At 37.2% G+C, this 26,500-nt stretch overlaps 1 protein-coding gene across 1 annotated transcript in view; it reads left to right on the forward strand.

The window, feature by feature from the left end:
* Positions 1-1,845: 1,845 nt before the first annotated feature.
* LOC150097658 (U11/U12 small nuclear ribonucleoprotein 48 kDa protein-like) overlaps positions 1,846-26,500 on the forward strand; it is a 192,819-nt gene continuing 168,164 nt past the window's right edge. Inside the window, exon 1 of the mRNA XM_090407134.1 lies at positions 1,846-2,032. Within this exon, the coding sequence (XP_090263260.1) occupies positions 1,919-2,032 (114 nt within the window). The 5' untranslated portion in view covers positions 1,846-1,918. The remainder of the gene's footprint in view (positions 2,033-26,500) is intronic.

The raw sequence follows: 26,500 nt of genomic DNA on the forward strand, positions 1-26,500 counted from the left end.
AAAGTCTTGAGAGTCTAGGCGTTTGTCGCTCATGTCAGAAAAAAATCTGTACTTTTGTGCCATCACTTGTACACAGCTTGTTCAGTTAAATAAATTTCAATTCTTTCTGGAGATCGTCATTAAAACTGCATTTTAGTTTGTTCGATATTGCAAGGATAGACGTAAAGCTTTAAAAAAATATGAAATTTAAACCACCGGCATTGAATAACAAAGCTACCGGTTAGCATACAGGCAGAACAAAAACTAACGCTACAGCAGAACAGACGCCGCGTCTGAGACGTGCAAGTGTTGCCAACATGCATTTTTTATTTTCACTGAATAAATCGCTGCAGATATCGATATTTAGTATCGAACAATGCGACTCCATCGTTATAAAAATTATTGGTATTTATGATACTGATATACGATTATAGGTTATGAATAATAATTTATTATTGACCAATATTGAAGTATATTTATAGTTTTATTAAAAACGGGACAAAATTGATATTTTTATTAAAACGACGGGATGGCCTGGAAATATGAAAAAAAAAAAAAACGGTACCATCCCGTTCAAAACGGTACGTATGGTCAGCATAGGTTAAAACTGCCTAGCCTACTCCCTGTACGGGAATAAAAAGGCGTTAGCTGAAAAATGTTTACATCCATAATCATGGTAGACAATCAGCTTTTAGTTGGGGAAAGTGGTTATGTGGTCTTGTTCTGGGAAGTTGCCAAATATGTGGAATTCTGTGTCAAAGAAAGGTTTATTTTGAATTATAAAGCTAGCAATTATGACAAACTTATAAAGCATCTTGGAGCAATGCCATGACTTGAAAAGCTATATGGAAAGAATGTTATGATTAGAAATATAAAGCAAGAGCTGCAAACAACAACAAAATAGTGTGGAAGGAATATAAAGAAAAAGTTGACAAGCATACTTTTGAGCAGTACAAGGTGCAAACAAGAAGAGTGACTAGTAGTATAATAAGAAAGTTCAAACCAGATTATGAGAGAAAATTAACTAAGCAGGCCAAAGTAAATCCAAAAGTGTTTTTTCATGATGTAGCAAGAAAGTGGAAAAATGACTATGATTTGGTTATTTTAACAATGCTGATTGCAAGAAGGTAATAGAGGCAAAAAAAATAGTTGAATTCCTAAGCGATCATTTTGAAAAGGTATATTATCCGGGTGGAGATTTTGCTGTTGCTGATGAGACAGAGATGCATATCAAAATTGAGGTAGCTGAACAAAAGGTGTTCTGCATATTGATAACTATCATTGTGAATACAGCAGTAGGATTGGATAGCACGCCAGCTCATATAATACTTAAATGTGCAAGACTATTGGCATTGCCTCTGATGAAGTTGTTTTATCTAAGTCTTAGCTCTGGCAAGGTTCTAAGGGAATGGAATGGAATGGGGGGTAAAATAGTTCCAGTACATAAAGGTGGCTTCAAGACAGAAATAGCAAATTATAGAACAATTATTATCTCTGAAGCAGCGGTTAGAGAAATGGAAATGTTAGTTAAAAGAAAAATTTAGGAATGGGAGTAGAGAAATATGATACTCTATAGCAGTGATATGATATTCTATATAAATTACTACGACAGGGTCCTGTCGTAGAAATTTATTAAGAAAGTGAGAAACAAACAAAGAAAAAAAAAGTCACATCCTCTATAAATAGAATTGGAACCGTTGCCCTCTTTTGGCATGTTATTTTATTAACATCTTTGGGCTGTGTGATTTTCAGCATTTCCAGAAAAAAGTTTTAAAAGGAAGTTAAAATCCATTTCACTAGATGTCGCTATTTAAGACCACCTGGTTCCTGTTAAATGTGGGCGCTTGTTTGCTGTTATTCGGGGAAGTGTACGTCGTTAAACACGTTTTGTGTGTTTGTGACAATGAGATATATGTTTAAAAATTAATTTTTAGTGACGATGGATCGTAAAGGAGAAATAGAGGCGATTGATACTTTTGTTGAATCGATGCGGAACAAACTTCACTCCACAATAAGGGATGTTGGGTGGGATATAGAGACTTTTGAGTTAAAGGTATTGTGCGATATTTCAACGTTTTGAAAATTTAGGCAATATTGTATGATGTTGGTCGTTCACCCTCCTTCCATATGTGATGCTCGTAATTTTCTCAAGAAACACAGTGATACTGGATTTTATTCCATATTTTTACTTCTTTCTTTAAATCAGATGTGTGCACTCCAAGTATAACTGAAGAGGAATGTAATATACCAGAAATTTCAAAATTTGCATATCAAGCAGTTACTTATATTTTAGTTATTAAAACACAACTCGGTTTCATTAGTACATTTTGAACTATTCCATTTTGAAAATTTAAGGAAAGAAGCGAAAAGATGGGTATAACTGAGAAGTGTTGTGTCGTGATAACTAAAGGGTAAGGAACTGCCTCCCAGATGAGTCTTTGACTCCATGGGGTCTTGGGTAATAATAATATGTAAATTTTGAAATTTCAGGTGTATTACATTCCTCTTCAGTGATACCGCCCTCCCCCTTTTTATCATGCAGTTTACATATTGTTTATATATTGGTAGAGCCTCTGCTACTAATGGCTCGCAAAATGTTAAGCAAGTTTGGGCACGGTTAGTAGTTGGAGGGGGACACTGATTCAATGCTGTTGGCACACTCTCCCTTGATGAGTCTTTGGACTTCCTGGAAGTGTTCATAATAATATTGTGTTTGTAACATTCTCATATCTTATTCTATCTTTTCTCTTCTTTCTTTAAATGTATGTGCAGCCTATTTGGGCATGAGGAAGTCGATTGGTAAATAGAAATATATAGCTATAATTATGCGAAACCCATTGCTTTCTAATAACCAAAATAAATAACAAAACTTGCTAATTTTTATTGGTCAAGGTTTGCCGAGTGGTTAGCATTTCTGCTATCTAGCCAAAAGGCTGCAAGTTCAAATCCTGCCATGCGCATGGATGTTTGTGATTGTCTGTGAAAATGCTAGTGGTGGTGGTGGATGAAGATGGCGTTGGTGTAGTTGTGGTTTGTTGTAGCTGATGGAGACAGAGAGCTGCCCTCCATCGATGAGTCTTTAGACTCCCTGGAGGTGTCATGTAATAATCATAATTTTAAGCACCTCCATAACGCAATTGGAAGTACAATGGCATGTTGCACCCTTTGATTGAAAAAGGTCTAAGTTTGATTCTCGTCTTGACGGGAGGAATCTTTATATGGGCTTTTTCAGTTGAAGGAGAGCTAGCCGATCTCATACAGAGGTAGCAGGTTTTTTCTCCCAGAAACTTGGGTTTTTCATCCCGCATACAGACAAATGAGCCCTTCAGAACACATGCAATTTACAGACAAAAAATACTAGTGGTGGTGGGCAGTAGATGGCGTCGATATAGATGATAATAGTAGAGGTTCGGTGTAGTTGGTGGATGGAATGGTGGAGATGGAGAGTTGTAGAGTAGGTGTCCTCTCTCAATGTGTCCTCAGACTCCTTGGAGGTGTCACGAAAGAAAGATAATAAAATAATATGGGAAAAACAAAAAAAAAAAAAAGGAGAGAGAATCAAATAGCCATAACACAACACATGCTTATACAATAAATACTTCAAGCTACTTGTTTTGTGTTGATGCATATAAAATGTCAAAAGAATACAGAGTGGAAACAGATTAAAATTGCCAAAGAAAAAGGAAGATATCCAAGTAAAGAAATGACAACAGTACCATCATCAGTAATCCCATCACAAAATATTAAGATAAAGAAGACAAAAATAAACATTGCTAAATTGCTAAAAGAAGAAACAACTGCAAATGCCATCAAACAGGTTTTACAGAATTTGATATAATCTTATGTTATGCAGGTATTGTCTTTGTTGTCCAGTAGCATCCTCTAGCAAGAGGGTTGTAGCAGATGAGCAGCTCTTCTCCATTTCTTTTTTTTTTTATATCCACATGAAGAGTGATTGAACTCTGTATCGCTCGTCATGCAGGTATCAAAAAAAAAAAAAATGTTTTTTGAATTGCTCTTTACCAGAAATGCATTCAGGATTTAATCTTGGAGGTGGGAGGAGCTCAAGTTGAGTAGACGATTTGAGAATACACACTACACATCACATACGACCTATGACTGAGCATCTGCAATGATCACTAATTCATAAGCAGTATAGAAATAGAAGACATGACACAACATAAATAAAAAAATGAATTTTATATACAAAGAGCCAACAAGCCTACATTATTCGTCCAACCATCATAGATCACAAAAACACAGCATCATTCACATGCTCCGTTAATAGAGCCTTAAGGTCGATTTCAAAAGAAACAGAGGTACAGAGAGAACTCACTAATATCTAACACTCTATCGCTTAATGGATACCCTTCTAACATTTTAAACAAATGGCTATTTAAAGATAACCACCAACAATGTGTTACAGTACCCCAATATGTGTCCACAGCTGTCATTCCATATATTAATTCAGTTTCCATAAAATTGGCAAGAATGTTAAAAGCTCATAACATCAGAGTGGTTTTTAAACCAACTACCATGATCAGACAAATCTTAGGATCACCTAAAGATGAGGTACCTTTCTTCAAATGTCCTGGAGTATATGAAATTCCATGCACGTGTGGCCTTGCTTACATTGGTCAGACTTCGAGAAGTTTTGAAATAAGACAGAAGGAACATGTGGGAGATGTCAATCATAATAGAATCATCACATCTGGTTTAGCACATCATTTCTCAACATTAAATCACGTTATAGATTGGAAAAACAGTTCTATGCCTTACATCGAGAATGACTACAGATACAGAACTTTAAAAGAAGCAGCTGTGGTATTACGCACAGGCAACAATTTAAATAGAAATCAGGGCATTGTTCTTAAAGACATATGGAAAAATCTCATCATCTCTCTCAGTTCAACAGAATTACAATATGCAAACAACTACAAAACATGTGGTCATGTACCGGTATCTGACTGAAGCTTTCGAACACATGCATGCCTTCAAACAGAAGGAACAAAATGTAACGGCCTAACAGTTACTAAAGTGTATGTTTTTGAAATGTAACTCAATGCATTTGTTTTCACACCCAGCCTTGAAAATGAATTTTAATTAGGAAAAGATTTTTGGAAAATTTTCTAGTTTTTTTTCTTTCCTTTTTTTCTTTGGGAGGGCCAGGGCCCCTTGTTCCCCCCCTCTGGGTGCTCCACTGCTCTTTACATATTCTGTAAGTATGTCACTATCATCCCTGATTGCCCTGTCTATCTTTGCATCATCAGCAAATAATTGAACATCTCATGACATGTCTTTCTGAATATCAGTGATGTATAGATTAAACAACAAAATGGTCTCACACTGGTTTGCCTTAAATTTATATCAAAGGATTGTATTATAGAGCAATAGTTTCTCTCTGTTTGAAGATGAAAGTGAATAGTTGATTACCACAGAGTTTGCTGTAGGTCGAGGCTTTGATCTATATGCTAACAATATTGTGGGTGGCATGTAGTCAGATATTCAGTTGTGTATAGACTATGCAAAGTTGGGCAGAACTATTGAGAATGATGCTAATGTGGTGCTTCAAAGAGATTTGGACTGACTATGGGAAGATAAGTGGGGCTGCCAGTGAAACACCAATAAATATAAAGTTTTACATGTTTACACTTTGAGCTCAAAGCTATAGTACACCCACAGATGCGAGACCCTTCAACACTTCTGTGCATGCCAAAAGAAGGAGAGTCCATTCCGATAATAAGGTAATCAATCCATATTGTGGAATGAGTGTTTATTATTATTATTATTACGGGAGACTCCAGGGAGTCCTTAGACTCATCAAGGGAGGCCCTAAACATCATGTCCACACAACTGTATGACATTCTCACAGTACCTATCATACCTTGCCTTGAATTCACTCACCGTCATAGCACCCACAACTGACTCTGACAGCTTATTCCACTCATTCACCACTCTCCAAGTAAAAAACCTATCTCTAACACCCTTGCTAACCACATTCTTGCCCAGCTTCCATGTATGGCCCCTAGTCCTCCCACCACCAGTCCTGATCACAAAAATATCCTCTGAATTAATCCTATAGAACCCCCTTCAGCAATTTGAATGTCTCAATCATATCTCCCTGCTTCTGCCAATCAACCAATTTCTGCAACCCACAAATCTTCAGTCTGTTCTCATACGGTTCATTCCATAGACCTGCTATCATCTTGGTCACTCGCCTCTGGATCCTCTCCATCAAGAAGAAACCTAGGTGACCAAATCTGGGCACATTAGTCGTGATGAGGTCTTATCAAGGCTTGGTACGGAGGAACAATAACTTGCTTGTCTCTGCTCGTCAAAGTATTTTTCAACAACCAAGTGAGCTGATGAGCTGATTTAGCCACTTTTGCAATGTGCCTCCTAAACTTCATCTACCTATCCACCAACACTCCCAAGTCCCTGGCCTCATCAATCTCCTGGAGTACAGTTCCACCAATGTGGTATGCTGCTGCTGATCTTTTCACCCCAAAATGCATAACCTTACATTTTGTCACATTAAATTGACATAGCCCAGAACTCCAATCTATCCAAATCATCCTGCAAGATTTTGACATCTTCTGCATTCACTATTGCCCTACCCAACTTTGCATCATCAGCGAACAAATGAACTGTTCCTCTTAGATCCTTCCCTATATCGTTAATGAAAGTTATTATTACATGTCGGAAAACTAACTTCTCTTTTATGATCATTGTAGTTTTTAAAGTGGTAACTATTTTGCTTGTATAACAGTTGGAAAATTTTATGTATAAAGCAGTGACCAATTGTTCATTGCCTTATTTCTTTTTCCCCTTCAACATGAATCAATTCTTCTTGGTAGTCTGCCAATGACAGCTCTTGCTTCTGTGGTCAGATTATAATGCTTTGTATCATATTCATTGTGTTGTTTTACAAAAGGTTGAAGGGGCAAGTTATATTGATATGTTGGTTGCTAAAAAGGACATATTGCATTAGTGATTAAAACAGCACAAAAAAAATGCTTCTGCTGTAGTAAGGTGGTGGTCATTATGTTGCACAAGGCTTAGATTAGACATCTTGATTACTGCACACAGGAATGGTCACCTGGATGAGAGCAGCACACTTGAAAATGCAGGATTAGGTTTGTGGAATATTGGTTATGATAACAGGTTGAGATGTAAATTCCAAAGTGCGGTAATGTGATTGGGACTTAAATTGTTAAGATGAGCTTATCAGATAGATACCTAGGATATTTTTCGCATGTTAAGGGAGGGAAAGGCATAGTGATGAGAGGTCAGTGTTTGAAATTGTATAAAAGTGTGGTACACCAGGTGTCTCATGAATGAAATGCATTGCCTAATGAGGTAGTTAGCACCAAAACATTGAAGGTGGAGGAAGCAAGGTATAACAAATATTATCCCTGTTAGATTTGCTTCATACTATTATCTCCCTTAATGAGTCTTGGCTCCAAGAGGAATTTGTTAATAATAATAATGTTTATGTTGGGATTCCTCTTGATGTCAGTGGTATTACTGGTATTTCTTCACTTAGAGATTTTCCTTTTTCTTTGAGTATTTACGTTATGTTTCCTCAATGAATTCTCTCGATGTTTTACTTCTCTTATCTGCACAAAAGAAAAATCTTGAAGTTTGGTCCATTGATGCATTAGTCGTCATTTCTTTGAATGGATGTGGTCCTGCAGGTGATTATTTGCTCCTTCATGTTCCTTTTTGTTATTACATTACGTTTGCTTTTTCTGGTTTGTTAATTTTTTATTATATTGTTTTTATTATTGTTCTGTCCTTTCTTTTAGTGTTACACGGTGATCAGCATTCATTTTATAAATTATGGATTTTAGAACCATGTTATAAATAACTTTATTATCTCGACGTTTCGTTCTTCATATCAAGATGATAATCTGGAGCGTACACAATTATACTATACAAGGTGCATTACATTACAAACTGTAAGCTAGATAAACAAAGATTTGATCACATGTTATTCTACTGGCATGACCTCTAGTAAAAAAAAAAAAAAAAAAAAAAAAATACATCAAGCTAGAATTTAAATAAACATTCTTTCTTACAGATAGTTTTCTTTAACAGTGATGTCCTATTTTTAGTATTACAATTGTTATTTTTGATTTTGAAAACATTATTTATAAATTACAACATGAATAAACATTCTTTCTTATAGATTTCTTCCTTAACAGTGATGTCCTATTTTTAGTATTACAATTGTTATTTTTGATTTAGGATCCTGGATTGTCTACAGTCCTGTTTATAGTTGTTCTTAGAGAGGAAGGATTCGTGGGACGAATATATGCCTTCCATATGTATGGGATTTTTAGATCATCATTATTGTTCAGATTGGGGTGGTTGATAACGATCTCACAGGCTTCCTTAAATTTGCGTTCATACCATGCTTTGGTGTGAAGTAGATAACTAGTGCTTTTCCAGTCAATTCTATGTAGGATGTTCAGGGCATGATCAGAAACACCATTATTATTATATTTAATGTGTCATTTATGTTCTTTTTGTCTGATGGGAATTGTGCATCCTGTTTCTCCTATATATTGTATGTTACAGGTGCAATACATACGGTAAACTCCAGGGTTAGCCAACGGAGGGAGTGGGTCTTTGGATGAGTTGAGTAAGCTTTTTAATTTTGCAGAAGGTTTAAAGGTGGCTTTGAGGTTATATTTTTGTAGTACTCTGTTTATTTTGTCTGATGTCCCTTTAATGTAGGGAATGGTTATAGTTTTATTGTAATCTGGTTTGTCTTTGTTTTTTATTGAGGTCTTGTAGAGAATTTTGTTAAGAGTGTTTTGGCTGTACCCAGTTTTTTGGAAAGTATTGCTGATCACTTTAAATTCGTCTTTCAGTGCCTGTTCACTGGAGCAAATCTTCATAGCCCTGTTTTTGTATTGATGACACCTAGTTTTTGTGTTGGGTGGTGGTGGTAGGAGTTTATGTGTATATATTGGCCAGTATGTGTTAGTTTCTGGTAAACAGTGAAGGAAAGATTGCCTGTAGGAAGACGTGTGACAAGTGTATGTAGAAACGGAAGTGTGTTCTGTTTTTCAATCTCAATAGTGAACTGTATGTGTTTGTGTTGTTTGTTTAGGTGGCTAAGGAATGTATCTAGTGTCTGGTGGCCATGAGGCCAGATCGCAAAAACATCGTCAACATATCTAAGCCAGACTTTGGGTTTTAAAGGGGAGGAACCTAAAGCAAGGTGCTCAAAATGTTCCATATAAAAGTTGGCATTATGGGTGGGATGATGGTGAGCCCATGGATGTGCCTTCTTTTTGTAGGTAGAAAGCGTTTTGCCATACAAAATAACCAGAACGCAACACATGCACAAAGAGCACCGTGATATCAGGAGGGAATTAGTTCTGTAAAAGAAGGATCGCGTCATTGATTTGGACATTCGTAAAGAGGGCAGAGACGTCAAAACTGACTAATAAATCATATTTTTCTAATGTAATGTCTTTGATGATGTTTATGAAGCATTATGTGTTTTTGATATAGGAGGGGGAATGACCTACCAACTCCTTGGGTGTTGCCACTAATTTTTTGGCTAAGTGATAAGTCGGGCTATCTATCCCTTCGACAATAGGCCTTAGCCATGTGTTTTCTTTGTGAATTTTCGGTAGACCGTAAATTCTCGGGGAACAAGCGTAGTGCGGAATTAGTTTTTTGACTGTATCTTCGGGCCATGTGGTAATTAACTTAAGTAGATTCTCTGTTTTCTTTTTGATTCTATTGGTTGGGTTGTAGTTAACTAATTGGTAAGCGTTATTGTCCGAGACCAGCAGATTCATTTTTTCCACATAAGTGGTTCAGTTTAAAATAACGGTGGCACTTCCTTTATCTGCTTTGGTGATTAAGATGTTCGGATTTGACTTGAGTGATTTTATCGCTGTTATTTCATGTTTAGTTACGTTGCTTGTTATTGTTTTGTAATGATTTAAATTGTTGGTGGTTTCTAAACGTATTTTTTCTGCTATGTTATTTGGGATGAATCTTAGGCCTCTTTCAATATTACAGATAAATTCAAGTTTATCGATTTGGGTGCTATGGCGAAATTTAAACCTTTGTTAAGTATCAAGATTTTGTCTTTGATTAAAGCGTGGTTTGATAGGTTAACTATGTTACTGTTACCTGTAGGCGATTGGTGGCTCCTGTTGTTTCTGGTTGGTTGTTATTGTTCACTGTAGAGAAATTTGAATATGGCGGCTGGTTCTGTCGATCTTTTAGTCTTTGAAATTTGGAAATTAGGTTTTCTTTCTTGGTTTGGAGGATGTGGTTTGCTGTAATCTTTTCTAGGATTATCCATGCTCTTTGCACATGTATTACGTTTACGTAGCCTGAAAGTTCCGTTTTTTCCTTTTGTAGTTGGTTTTGTGAAACATTAAAAGAGGCCTAAGATTCATCCCAAATAACATAGCAGAAAAAATACGTTTAGAAACCACCAACAATTTAAATCATTACAAAACAATAACAAGCAACGTAACTAAACATGAAATAACAGCGATAAAATCACTCAAGTCAAATCCGAACATCTTAATCACCAAAGCAGATAAAGGAAGTGCCACCGTTATTTTAAACTGAACCACTTATGTGGAAAAAATGAATCTGCTGGTCTCGGACAATAACGCTTACCAATTAGTTAACTACAACCCAACCAATAGAATTAAAAAGAAAACGGAGAATCTACTTAAGTCAATTACCACATGGCCCGAAGATACACTCAAAAACTAATTCTGCACTATGCTTGTTCTCCAAGAATTTATGGTCTACCGAAAATTCACAAAGAAAACACATGGCTAAGGCCTATTGTCGAAGGGATAGATAGCCCGACTTATCACTTAGCCAAAAAATTAGTGGCAACACCCAAGGAGTTGGTAGGTCATTCCGCCTCCTATATCAAAAACACATAACGCTTCATAAACATCATCAAAGACATTACATTAGAAAAATATGATTTATTAGTCAGTTTTGATGTCTCTGCCCTCTTTACGAATGTCCCAATCAGTGACGCGATCCTTCTTTTACAGAACTAATTCTCTCCTGATATCATGGCGCTCTTTGTGCATGTGTTGCGTTCTGGTTATTTTGTATGGCAAAACGCTTTCTACCAAAAAGAAGGCACATCCATGGGCTCACTATCATCCCACCCATAATGCCAACTTTTATATGAAACATTTTGAGCACCTTGCTTTAGGTTCCTCCTCTTTAAAACCCAAAGTGTGGCTTATACGTTGACGATATTTTTGCGATCTGGCCTCATGGCCGCCAGACACTAGACACATTCCTTAGCCATCGAAACACACATCACAAACGCATACAGTTCACTGTTGAGATTGAAAAACAGAACGCACTTCCATTTCTAGATACACTTGTCACACATCTTCCTACGGGCAATCTTTCCTTCACTGTTTACCGGAAACCGACACATACTGGCCAATATATACACATAAACTCCTACCACCACCACCCACCACAAAAACTAGGTGTCATCAATACTCTAAAAAACAGGGCTATGAAGATTTGCTCCAGTGAACAGGCACTGAAAGACGAATTTAAAGTGATCGGCAATACTTTTCAAAAAAATGGGTACAGCCAAAACACTATTAACAAAATTCTCTACAAGACCTCAATAAAAAAACAAAGACAAACCAGATTACCATAAAACTATAACCATTCCCTACATTAAAGGGACATCAGGCAAAATAAATAGAGTACTATAAAAATATAACCTCAAAGCCACCTTTAAACCTCCAGCAAAATTAAAAAGCTTACTCAACTCATCCAAAGACCCACTCCCTCCGCTGGCCCACCCTGGAATATACCGTATGTATTGCACCTGTAACATACCATATATAGGAGAAACAGGATGCACAATTCCCATTAGACAAAAAGAACATAAACGACACATTACATATAATAATTATGGTGTTTCTGATCATGCCCTTAACACCCTACATAGAATTGACTGAAAAAGCACTAGTTATCTACACCAAAACATGGTAGGAATGCAAATTTAAGGAAGACTTTGAGATCGTTATCAACCACCCCAATCTGAACAATAATGATGATTTAAAAATCCCATACATATGGAAGGCATATATTCATCCCACGAATCCTTTCTCTCTAAGGACAGTTATAAACAGGACTGTAGAAAATCCAGGATCCTAAATCAAAAATAACAATTGTATTACTAAAAATAGGACATCACTGTTAAGGAAGAAATTTATAAGAAAGAATGTTTATTCATTTGTAATTTATAAATAATGTTTTTAAAATCAAAAATAACAATTGTAATACTAAAAATAGGACATCACTGTTAAAGAAAACTATCTGCAAGAAAGAATGTTTATTTAAATTCTAGCTTGATGTATTTTTTTTTTTTTTTACTAGATGTCATGCCAGTAGAATAAAATGTGATAAAATCTTTGTTTATCTAACTTACAGTTTGTAATGTAATGCAGCTTGTATAGTATAATTGTATATGCTCCAGATGATGATCTTGATATGAAGATCGAAACGTCGAGATAACAAAGTTATTTATGACACGGTTGTAAAATCCATAATTTATAAAATGGATTATTGTTTTTTTTTTTTTTTTTGTATCATATGTTGTGTGGTATTTTTTTCTTGTCAGTATGAATATTATTATTTTTTAAGTTTAATATTGTTTGATACTGAGGTGAGGGCAATGGGTTAGTAGTTGGACACACTTCTCTTTTCCTCTTTTTTTTTGGAAATGATTGAAGGTCTTTCTTCTGTTGACGATGAATGCCAGCTGAGTATAATGGTGTAGAGACAGTATCAAACAGGTGTTAGCTCTGACTTTCAACTGTTGAGTGCATTTGTGGAGATGCCATCAGAACCAGATGATTTCATATGTAGGTTATTCAAGGTTATTCTGATGTTTTTGGGGCACTATAACTCTGTAATGAGGATGCCCTTGGTTGTGCAGACCTGGGTCAAAATCCATTGCAGGATGCAAAGAACCTTTATTTAAAGTTTAATTAGCTGGTCTCACATAGAGACTGAGCATGCTGCCAAACAGGCATAGTAGCAATTGACAGATATAACACTCTAGCCTTATATCCTTGTTACTATATTCATTCCAAACAGTAAGAGATCTGACGACAGACCACAGGAGGTATGTTATGCACTTTTTACATTGTGGAGGAGGTAATTTGCCTTGGTCATTTTTGCAGAAATTGGAGGGAAAAAATGATGCCAAGTGGTCTTCAGATGTTGCAGCAGTGTTTCAGACAAGACAGGAGGCATAATTCCCCTTTTGTACAGGATGTAAGTTTTCAGTTATCTGAATTTTGATTTAATTGGAGTCACATAATTTTTATGTGACTCCCACCCATGAAAGGTTGTAAACATATAATACGTTAGTATCATGGGTTGGCTAAAGATTAGTTTCTGTTTTTATTAATTATTTTATTACAAAAATAATAAATCCACTCTCTCTTCAGCAACAACTGTTTTGACAGAAACTGTCAGGTCACGTGGATCAAATCTTTGCATTTCTTTCTATCTGCCCCAATTGTTTCTTAATGAACACTGTGCCAGTTCAGGTTTTTCTTTTCTAGATCTTCTCTTATCTCTCCCCTTTTTCCTTGATCTTCTTCTTGGCCGCCTCCTCTCATTTTATTTCATGTTCTTCTTGGTATTTTTTCTAAGTTCATAGATGTCCAAACCACTTCATGCAAAAATTCATTAGCATTTCTTCAACACTTTTTTAGCCATGAAAAAAGCCTGTGTAGCTCAGTGGATGTGGCGTTTGTACACCACAGCGCTTGACAGCACGAAGGAAGACTTTGTTTCGAAACTAGTCGTCAACTAGAGGAAATAAGCCTTTTTTCAAGCGGTTTCAGAGTTAGTCAATCTCTGGCACGGGCAAGCAGGTTTTTTCTCCCGGAAACTCAGGTTTTTCGTCCCCTTAAACTCAAGAAAATTGACTGTAGAACCTACATTATTTCAGACATTAAATATATTGTGTCAGCATTAGGGATCACTAGATGGCGGCACTTGTAGAGCCATCTCTCTTAACTGCATGGCACTTAATTAGTGATAGCCTTGGGCAAGCTATCTCTGATTAGCTGCCAGTGGAGATTGAACTGCCCACTCAGTCTCCAAAAGTTAGATAGGGCTAAACGGTCTCACCTACTCCCTATACGGGAATAAAAAGACATTAGCTGATTTTTTTTTTTTTTAAATTATTCCTAATGTCCACATTTCTTATCGCCTTTCCTTGTTTTTGCCATCGTTGTCCTTAAAACTTTCATTTCCATTGCTTGTATTTTATTCATGTCTCTTTTTGTTAGTCTTTGTCTTTTTGCTGTAGAAGATAACTTTTGTTGATCAAAAGCTTGCATTTCAGTGGGACCTCACTGTCCCAAAGTAGACTATTTAAACTATTCAAAAAAGTTTGACCTAGTGAAATCATTCTCATTATCTTCTGGTCTAAACTTCCACATCACTGAAAAGTATACTCCCCAGATATTTGAAGTGTTCACTACTCTTCAAAATTTTACTCATTAAGTCTAACACCATTAATGCTTACATTTCCACTATGATTTAAAAGCATGCTATCACTCTTCCTACTCTAATATTCTTGTGCTTTGTCTTAATCTTATTTCTTCTTCAAGTATTGTGAAATGTCGACTGCCTTAATTGTTCAGCTGCCACCATTTTGCTATATTCTACTTATTTTCTGCTTATTCTACTTCTTATTTTTGCTCACACTCTATAGCTTAACAAATTTGTTTTTTGATTGCACCAGTTAGACTATGTATTTAGTGTGTTATTATTCCCTGATAAAATTAATCTTTACTTTAATTCAGTCACTGCCTGATCTTAATCACTTAATATAAGATTAATGCTCATTACTTTTCATTACTTAAATCTTATGCAGATTCGAATATTTTTGGGTATATTGCATTAATAAAATCAGTCCAATGTGTTGTTCACAAACCATTTAATTAAATTAAGAAAAGTTACAAGAGCAGTAGATGAGGGAAAATCATACACTGCCATTTTTTTGGATTTAGCGAAGGCATTTGACAGGGTGCCACATGATAAACTGATATTTAAGTTGTAGCTCATGGGTTTGGATGTCAGGTTGGTCAACTGGATTCAGGATTGGCTGTCCGATAGTATCAGAGAGTTGTGTATGGCAGTTTCAGGGCAGTTTCAAGGAGGCAGAGGGTTACAAGTGGGGTCCCACAGGGCTCAGTACTGGAACCTATATTGTTTAACCTTTATATCAATGACGTTGTCAGTGGATTGCAGGGGGATATTCAGTTGTTTGCAGATGATGTGAAGCTGGGAAGGGTTATTAGTAATAGTGCAGATGTGGTAGCCCTACAAGAGGATTTGAATAAGCTAGACAGATGGGCAAATGACTGGGGGGTGTTGATTTAATGCAGCAAAATGTAAGGTCTTGAGACTTGGGACACATTGATGGGATGCTGCATACTCTATTTGAGAAGCTGTACTGTAGGATGTAAGGGAGATCTGGGGTTGATGATTGATAGAAACCTGAAATTCAGGGGACATATTGTAAAGGTGGTGAAGGTAACACAGAGAATTGCTGCAATAATGAGAAGGATGCTGACCTGCAGAAATAAGAGTTATCATTCCGTTGTATAAGACCCTGATCAGACCACTTAGACTATTGTTCTCAGATTTGGTCAGGATTTGAAGGATATAAATTAACTGTGGAAAGGGTACAAAGGCAGATAACAAAGATGGTTTCTGGACTGTACAATGTTAATTATGAGGATCAGCTGAGGGAATGTCTCAGCCGATTAATGTCTCTCCTTCTGTCCACCAAACTCTGCAGTTTGGTGGATAGAAGAAGGAGAGGTGATATGATTGAGAATTTTAAACTGTTGAGAGGTGGTTACACGGTTGACACTGGGGAGTTCTTTCGCTTGGTTGAACAACAGGAAGGAGTGATGACAAGGAGCCATCCCTAGAAATTACGGAAGGAAACTGTGAGCAAGAGGGTGAGGAGTGGTTTCTTTGCATGGAGGGTGGTTGAACCATGGAATGCATTGCCTGATAGAGTGGTGAGAGCAAGAACGATCAGTGAGTTTAAGGAGTGATATGATAGATTTTGTGTTTCCTAGAAGGGACCTCCCGCAATGAGTCTTGATAGACTTTGTGTTTCCTAGGAAGAACCTCCCGCGACGAGTCTTTTGACTCCGTGGAGGCCTGAATAATAATAATAATAATTACATTGTTCGATCCACATTACCACATTTATACAATTGGATCACAATTCATAGTTACAAATGTTTCTGATTAGGTTTAGTTCTCCTACATTTCTACTCTTAAAACCTAAATACAATTTAATGCATCCTGCTAGTCATTCTTTTATAATTTGAATGTAAAACACCTTGAGTGAGCCTAACTCAATATTAACTTATGCTCAAACAGTACCCTTCTTATTCTTGTAATATTAACTTACACAATCTTATCGTAATTATTTACATCATCACAATTGACTACGAACAGACACACACTTGATGTGATTTTGTTTGGAAATATCACATACCTAAGTGGTACTTACAGTGAGTTGCAATCTTTACAGTACTCTCATTCAGCACTGTCCATTACATGATTCTTTTGTCCACAGGATGGTGTTCCCTTTCTCTTTCTTTCTTCTGGCTCGTTCTTGATCTCCTGCTGATTTTTTTTGTCTGAGTCATCGATAATTCTCTACCTTCTTGAACCCTTAATTCAGTGATGTTGTGCAATAGCTGCTCAATGAGTGGTTCCAATACTGGCAGAGATTCCTTTTCCATGATGGCAGCGGGCAGCTCTCTTCTATCAAGGCGTTCCAATGATAGACAGCAAACTTCTCATGGCAGTGGACTCGGAATGATCTGGATTTGAAGAACCTCAGGACGTCACTGTTGGTAATTGAAAGAGGCAGACCTCCTCTTTCGATGACTGACAGTGGACCGCATTGTGGTGGTTGATCTAGGTAAGAGAAGGCCGAGAAACCTATGATGAGTGATACTTCTCTTTTGATGACTGATAGTGGATAATGTGGTGGTGGACCTAGGTCAGAGAAGTCTGAAGATCCCAAGGTGAAGTCTCTCTCTTAATGCTAGAGCTTATGAAGGCTCACACTTCATGTTGTACGCATCTCTCGAAACTTCCATATATGGTCATAGATTGACATCTGGATAAGATGACGTCATACTTTACACATCTTTCCAAATTGCCATATACGGACAGGCATTTATGTCGTTACATAACAACATCATATTTCTTGTGTCATGTATTTTAACAAGGTTTAACAATTAAGTTCCTACATGCAAAAGAATTCATTGTAATAATGCAAACAGTGACAGTTTCTTTAGGAAATTTGTGTAATTTCCTAAAGAAAAACTTTAAAAATGAACGTGATAAATTATTTATCGTGTGAGATTTTACAGCTATTAATATTATTATTATTATTCCGGGCAACTCCAAGGCCCTAACATCATTTCAAGAACAACTATTCGACATTCACACAGCATCTATCATACCTTGCCTTGAACTCATTCACGGTCATAGCACCCACAACAGACTCTGGCAGCTTATTCCACTCATTCACCACTCTCCAAGTAAAAAAAACCTAGCTCTAACACCCTTGCTAACCACATTCTTGCCCAGCTTCCATGCATGGCTCCTAGTCCTCCCACCACCAGTCCTGATCACAAAAATATCCTCTGAATTAATCCTATATAACCTCTTCAGCAATTTGAATGTCTCAATCATATCTCCCTGCGTCTGCCTATCAACCAATTTCTGCAACCCACAAATCTTCAATCTGTTCTCATAAGGTTCATTCCACAGACCTGCTATCATCTTGGTCACTCGTCTCTGGATCCTCTCCGCCTCCTCTCCATCAAGAAGAAACCCTGGTGCCCATATCTGGGCACAGTCTAGACGGGGTCTTATCAAGGCTTGATACAGAGGAACAATAACTTGTTTGTCTCTGCTTGTTAAAGTATTTTTCAGAAGCCAAGTGATTTGATGAGCTGATTTAGTCACTTTTGCAATGTGTCCCCTAAACTTCAATTCCCTATCCACCAACATGCCCAAATCCATGGCCTCATCAATCTCCTGGAGCATGGTTCCACCAATGTGATATACTACTGCTAATCTTTTCACTCCAAAATGCATGACCTGACACTTTGCCACATTAAATTGACATCCATTTTCCCTAGCCCAGTCCTCCAAACTATCCAAATCATCCTGCAAAAGTTTGACATCCTGTGCACTCACAGTTGCTCTACCCAACTTTGCATCATCAGCAAACAAGTGAACACTTCCTCTCAGATCCTTTCCTATATCATTGATGAACAAATTGAAAAGTAGTGGTCCAAGAACAGAACCCTGCGACACACCACTAGTCACAAGCCGTCTTTTGGACTCCACTCCTGAATAAACCACTCTCTGGTATCTCTCCATCAACCACCCTCCTATCCATCTCACCAACCCTATATCCATCCCCATCTGCTCCAGTTTACTGATTAGAGTTCCATGTGGTATTCCTATCAAAGGCCTTGGAAAGGTCCGGTAGAATCGCTGAAAATCCATTACCCTTATCCAGTTCAGTCGTTACTGTGTTATAAAACGTGAGCAAATTTCTGAGGCATGATCTACCCTTCATAAAACCATGTTGTCCCCGATACAGTATCCCATTTTCATCTATCCAATCCAGTATTCTCCTCTTGACCAGTTTCTCCAAGACCTTGACAACGATTCCTGATATGCTAATCGGTCGGTATTTTACAACAGCAGTCTTGGAACCTCCTTTATGAAGTGGAACTATTTTCCCCTCTTTCCACCTCGGGACTAACCCAGACCCGAGACTCAAATTAAACAAAATGGTCAAGGGTACTGACAATTCTTTAGCCGCTTCACGTACGACACAAGCTGGTATACCATCCAATCCCACAGATATATTGACATTGAGGTTTTGCAATAGACTACTCACCTCCACTTCATTCACCACAATTCCCGTATAATCTATTGGTTCATTCATTTCTGCAATGTCACCACCTGGATGATATATTCTTGCAAAGTGCTCGCTCAGTAACTCAACTATATCAACTAATTCGGTTACCTCCCTACCATCGGCATTCTTTAAAATCATTCTGCCATATACATTTTTTCTTTTACTTGAAACATATCCAAAAAACTGTTTAAGATTCTCTTTAGCCTGCATGGCCAATGTTCTTTCGTAATCCTGTTTTGCTTTTCTTACCACACTCGTTACCCTTCTGGCCTTGCACTTTATACATGTGCCTGCCGGTCACCTTTCTCCTTAAATTCCCTCAATAGTTGTTTCTTTTTTTGCAGCTCAAGCTTAATGGTGTTATTCATCCATTTAACCCCTACTTGATTTATTATTCGGACTCTAGGTATACAGTCAGCCATTGCTTCATGCAAACACTTCTTAATCGTCTCCCATGCACTATCAACTTCTAGTCCTTGCAGTTGTACATGCCATGGCACTGAGCCAATCAAACTCCTAAGCTTGTCATACTTTCCCACCCGATAATTCCACATGTACCCTGTCTTAATTGTAAATTCCACACCTTTAGCCACCTCCCAAGTCAAGACCCTATGATCACTCTCACCAATTGGTGGCAATGTGGTCATATTAGTTACAGCCAAATCCTCAGATGCAATTACTAGGTCAAGCACTTCCTGACCCCTAGTATTTTCCATTACATGCTGTTGCAGATAGTTATCCCTTAATAACCACATAAAATCCAATTCCTTCCTCCCGTGTGTCCTCTCCTCACTCCAATCAATGCTACCATAGTTGAAATCTCCCATAATAATTACCCTCCTTCCACTCATTTCTTCTATTTCCTTGTGCATACTATCTCCACCATCTTTTCTATCTCCTGGTCTATAGCAGCATCCAATTGTATATTTTGTTCTGCTAGCCACAATCTCACACCAAATAGTTCAACTTCTATTCTCCTGTAGTTCAACTTCTATTCTCCTTGGCTGGAGTTCATCAGCTATCATCAATAACACTCCTCCCCCATTTTATTCTCCCTGTCATTCCTGAACACACTATACCCATCACATTCAATCCCACTAGCTATATCATCTACAGTCAGCCATGTTTCGCTAATGCCAATAACCTGTGGTCTGGAAGTGCTAACCAAGGCCAAAAATTCTTCCTTCTTGTTCCTAATACTCTTAGCATTAGTGTACACAAATTGCAGATTCCCGTTATCCCCATCCCTACCTTGATGCCTTGTACTAACTATCCCATTCTGATTTGTTGTCCTTATTCGCTCGGGCATATTATTAGGGAGGCAGTAGATATCTGCATATCTACTGCCTCCCTAAGGTCTGTATATCACTCCCCCCCCCCAATCAGGGAAACTTAATAAATCTAGTATCCCTGATTCTGCACATCTACTTCATTCAAAAACACTTTTTCAAGTATCCTTACACTGAATCCATTCAAATGCAAACCATCCATTTTATATAGATCCTTTCGCCCATTGAACTCACTCCACACATCCACAAATGCCACACCACTCGTCATACATAACCCACGCATAAAGTCATTTGCAATTATGGCCCTCCTCCTAAACATTTCACTGTCATACCGCGGCAAAAGACTAATTATCCTAACGCTCTCACTCTTTTCTTTTGCTACCTCAAACAATTCATTCAGGTCCTCTATCATTTCCATTTTATCTCCTTTCAAGTCATTCGTACCTGCCACAACTATCATTTCTTTCACCCTTTCCTTTTGCTCTCTAATAGACTCACTTAGTCCTTGATGGTCACACCAGGTTGGTACGATTTTGTCAAATCCTCTACTAACACACCTTGTAGTAACAAATCTCCATACACCACTCGCTCCTTCATTTTGTTTACGTTCACAATCATACTCTTATTTTTCGTATTAGTGTACCAGCCAATAATAAAAAGTATGACCATCATACTTTTTATTATTGGCTGGTACACTCGGTAGACATTTGTGCATATGCTCTAGCTGCCTCTTTGCTCTATGTATCGCTCTGCTCAACAACGTGATCTCACTCATTGCATCTATCTCATCTTTTTTATTATCTGTTAAGCCATTAATTGCTCTGTATTAATACCATCATTCGCACCCTCACAGTTCTCTGGTACAACCTCGCAATTTCTTATCATATTGCTATTTTCTTCATTCTGATATTTGACAAAAATATCACACTCACGACCTGAAATACACTTTAATTCCTCATTTTCCTTACATTTTCTACACACATTCACTCCATTATCATCATCTCACCATACTTCATCCGCTCTCTGCAAAGCGTTCATTTCGCAGATAGTTCACTGGATAATCTCCTTTATATTACAGTTATTGAACAAAGATGGCAAACCATTATTACTAGCTGCCATTTTCCTTCGGGAGTCATGTGCTCACTTCTATCGTATTTTATGAAATTAATAATTAAAACACCAAAAACACACTAAGATACGCAAAGCAAACAAAACTACATAATATTCAAGCAAAATTGTCAATGATAACTTAAAATAACACTTATCTTATCAGGAACTCTCAACAAACACTACAGACCACGAATCCCCCTATCGGCCAATCCAAATATGCAATCCTTAGTTCTGTGTCGCACCATTCCATTTTGACCTAGTGTTTTTCTGTAGTTCTTCTGAATGTGCCCACATTACTATGTTGTCTGCAAACATGCTGTTTCTCCTTTCTGGTCATTAACCATATCTAGTACACTATTCATCACCACAATGAACAGCAATAGAGATAATACTTCATTGTCACAGTCCATTTTTAAGTGTAAGCCACTCAGAATTACCAAATTTAGTCTTCACACAGCTCTTAGACTTAACATACATATTTTTTTTTATCATGACTATTTCTTCTTTTTCTAGGCCTGTCTTTTCCAAACTTTGCTAGATTTTTTCTTATTGAACCCAACTAAAAGCTTTTTCCAAATCAAGAAATGCCATAAAGAGGCTTTTTCCAAATTCTCAGTTTCATCCATCATTTCTCTTACAGCAAAAATCCAATCAACAGTTGATTGCCCTTTTCTAAAACCAGGCAGCTCATCTCATAGACCTTCTTCATCAATTTTTATCTCTTATTATTATATGGCACCTCTAGAGAGTTCAAAGACTCATTGAGGGAGGGCACCTACTCTACAACACTCTGTCTCCACCAATGCCATCTACCGACCATCACCACCATTAGATTTTCACTGACAATCACAAACATCCATACCCACAGCGGGATTCGAATCTGCAGCCTTTTGGCTGGTGAGCAGATATACTAACCACTCAGCCAACCAGGCCAGCATTATCCTCTTATAAATATTTGCACAGTGACACAATAATGTTATTCCTCTATAATTACTACACTCCCTTCTTGAACTTCCTTTATATATTGGAACAGTAATCTTCTTGGTCCAATCGTTAGGTGTCATCTTCTTTCTCCAGATCAGTCTAAAGATGTCACATATCCATTTCAACCCTGTACTGTCAGAAGTTCTGATCAGTTCAACAGGCAAACTATCTATCTCAGGAGATTTTCAATCCTCCTCCTTTCCTTAATGCTTCTTCTACCTGTTTCCGACTTATTTCCTCCTTATTATTTCTCCCACCACTGTATTTATTACAATTAATTTCACTATGGCTTTGTTGATCTTTATTTAACAGATCTGTAAAATAATGTTGGCACATCATCTTAATCTCTCTTCTAGTAGTCACAAGATTTCCATCTCCATTTATTTAAAAAAATGGCTCCTCATTTCTTCTTCTATTCTTCAAAAGTCCATATAACATTTAAAAACAATAAATCCACTAATGGCTTTTATTCTCCAACGAGAGTAGGTGAAGCAATTGAGCCTTAACTAACTTTAAGACTAGTGGGCAGCTAGCTTCTACCCTTAGCCAATCACAAAATAGCTGGCCTTACTCTGAGTAATTTTATTTATTTACCTAATCCAGAAACCCTGCCCAACAGACCAAGAATGGGACTTGTTCTAGCCACTTCAGGCATCCATAAGCAAGGTGGTGGTTTCATACCAGGCTGTGCAATTCATTTCTTACCTGATGACAGTCACAAATGTTTATTTCCCATGGCAAGATTTGAACCTGCAGCCTATTAATTTAAACAGATATGCTAATCACTCAGACATCCAGCCTTCAGTATGCGGAATTTTTTTTCCTCTTGGTTTGTCTTGACATGCCTGTCATTCAACCATGGTAGGACATATCTTTTGAAAGAAGTGGGGAATGAAAGTTTTGGTCTCAGCAAGGATAATTTCAGTAAATATCATGGAGCAAATGTATAGATTAAGGAAGTGAAAGCTGTAGACTTACCTTGGAAAGGAAGAGTAGATGTTCTGGTGATCATTCAGCTTGGTGCTGTTTTATCATGAAAGAACATGAGAATGGCTTACCGAAGGACATTTTCTTGAAGAGTAGAAACTTGCTCAAAATTATAGTCTGTGTTAACAAGAGGAAAGATGACCTCTGGTTAACAGACCATAGAGAGAGAGAGAGAGAATGGTATGTCATTCCAGTGGCACACCTTTCTCTCCATGTAATATTATATTTAGAGAACACTGTATTCATGGGAGAACCTGTTAATCAGGCATGTGATAAGATTGCATGTTATCTCCATTGTTGATTCATTTAGATCACATTATGGTGGAAAGTGGTATTAAATATGATATCAAAATTGGTGATGTTAATCTTAGCTCTTTACTTTATGCAGATGATGTTATACTTCTAAATAAATCCAGTACAAGTCTGCAATATTCTTTGATTAAATTGAATAACTGTTGTAATAAATTTGGTATGAAAATAGTAATAAAAAGAACAAAGACAATGAAAATTGGCAGAACCATTGAAAACATCAACTATATTCTGAAAGGAGAACATATAAAACAAGTAAAACATTTGCTGTTTAGACACAATTTTTAGCAAAGATAGTAAATTAAATATGAAAATAGAGAAAGAATTTAGTAAAGCAGGTATGGTAGGAAGTCAGCTGAATAAATTTATGTGGAATAAGAAAGAAATGAGTTGAAATGCCAAATTAGCTGTATACAAGACAATGTTCAAACTAGTTTTGTCTTATGGATCAGAGTGCTGGGCTAGAAAAAAAAAAAACACTTGATCAGAGACTGGAGATAGCAGATATGAGATTTTTGAGAAAGTTTAGTGGAATGAACAGATGGCAGTATCATGTTAAAAATGAGGATATTGGGAAAGAACTTGCTATTGTTAGCATTCCGGAGTATATAAGCAGAGCTAATCTCAGATGGTATATTCACTTAAATAGAATGGAAGAGGAAAGATTAGCAAAGCAAGTGTTCTTTGCCAGGTTAGTGGAACACAACCACAGGAAGAACCAAGATGTAAGTGGATTGATACATTAAAAAGTGCCTTAGAACAGTGCTTCCCAAACTTCTGGATGTCAGGGCCCCCTTTGCAAAAATTAAAATTTTCATGGCCCTCCTCGAAACAAAATTGTAATAGAGAGAGATATTATTATAATGTTTGTTGTATTTATATTCAATACAAAACATACACAGCGAATATTGCAAAAATCAAATGCATATATTACATTTTTTGCCTCTTACCGTTTGGTTCTGAAGACAATGTGGGCTGTTCTGGTAAAATATGAAATACTGTCCTTTTTTTTTTTTTTTTTTTTTTTTTGAGTCTGCTTCTGACTGTGCGCGGGATTTTTTTTTTATTTTTTATCAGCCACTTATCCATCTCAGGTTTAAATTTCTTAACGTAGAATAGATCAAATAATATCACCACTGACTGATAACATGAAATTAGTGAATATCACCTGAATAAGGGAATCCCCGGACCAGGAACATTTTTCTCTTTTGTGACTTTTCTCCCTTTACGGTAATCAAGCCTAACGCGAAACAGACAGCAAAGGCAGGTTATTAAAACGTGCATATGATTGATGGGGTATTAACAAAAGATCGCGCAACCGAAAGATAAAAGCATAGCTGACAATTGAGTTGAAATACTAACGCTCTTCAACCGAATTCCATGTGAAACTGCCATAACATTCATTATATATATATACATATATATATTACTTAGTTTTAACACTTTTACGAATTTTAACACGTTCGGTTGAATTTTATTGCTGCCTTGGGAAATCGAACTCGCACACATCTAATTAATAACAATAGTTTTTAGTTAGATACTGTGTTTGCCCATGCAACATATGGTTTTGTTTCAGTCTATACAGCATAGTTTCTGTATGAGGGGACATGTGATTCATTAATTAGTGTTTTTATTCCAGTTGTCTCTAATTGCACTATTTGTTGAGAAATATATTACACAGACTCCTCATACCTTATTCACTGGCATAATAAAAGTACTTGTTTTTATTGCCTCTGCAGTATAGTGGCTGTTAGGGAGGCGTGTTGTTTACCACTGCATGTTTACTATCTCTCCACATGAACTTGTTTAAGCTTTTTTTCATGTGTGAAGTATATGTGAAACTTTTATTGATAACAGAAAACTAGCTCGGATGACAGTGATAATATAAAATGAGTTTTGATTTTGGTGGAAAGAGGGGAAAATAGTTCCACTGCATAAAGGTGGTTCCAAGACTGCTGTTGTAAATTACCGACCGATTAGCATATCAGGAATCGTTGTCAAGGTCTTAGAGAAAATAGTCGAGAGGAAAATACAAGATTGGATAGAAGAAAATGGGATACTGTAACGGGGACAGCATGGTTTTGTGAAGGGTAGGTCATGCCTCAGTAACTTGCTCACGTATTATAACACAGTGACGGCTGAACTGGATAAGGGTAATGGGTTTACGGTGATTCTACTGGACCTTGCCAAGGCCTTTGACAGGATTCCACATGGAATTCTAATCAGTAAATTGCAGCATATGGGAATGGACATAGGGTTGGTGAGATGGATAGGAGGGTGGTTGACGGAGAGATATCAGAGAGTGGTTTACTCGGGAGTAGAGTCCACAAGACGGCCTGTGACTAGTGGTGTGCCACAAGGATCTGTTCTTGGACCACTGCTGTTTAATTTGTTCATAAATGATATAGGAAATGATCTGAGAGGAACAGTTCATTTGTTTGCGGATGATGCGAAGTTGGGTAGGGCAATAGTGAATGCAGATGACGTCAAAATTTTGCAGGATGATTTGGATAGATTGGAGGTCTGGGCTAAGGAGAATGAATGTCAGTTTAATGTGGCAAAATGTAAGGTTATGCATTTTGGGGTGAAAAGATTGGCAGCAGTTTACTGCATTGGTGGAACCCTGCTCCAGGAAATTGATGAGGCACGAGATTTAGGAGTGTTGGTAGATAAGGAATTGAAATTTAGGGGACACATTGCAAAAGTGACCAAAACAGCTCATCAAATCACTTGGTTGCTGAAGAATACGTTGACAAGCAGAGACAAGCAGGTTATTGTTCCTCTGTATCGAGCC

This window comes from Typopeltis vanoorti, chromosome 17 (assembly GCF_054136105.1).
Source record: "Typopeltis vanoorti isolate ZY-2024b chromosome 17, IOZ_Tvanoo_1.0, whole genome shotgun sequence".
In the NCBI taxonomy this organism is placed as follows: domain Eukaryota; kingdom Metazoa; phylum Arthropoda; class Arachnida; order Uropygi; family Thelyphonidae; genus Typopeltis; species Typopeltis vanoorti.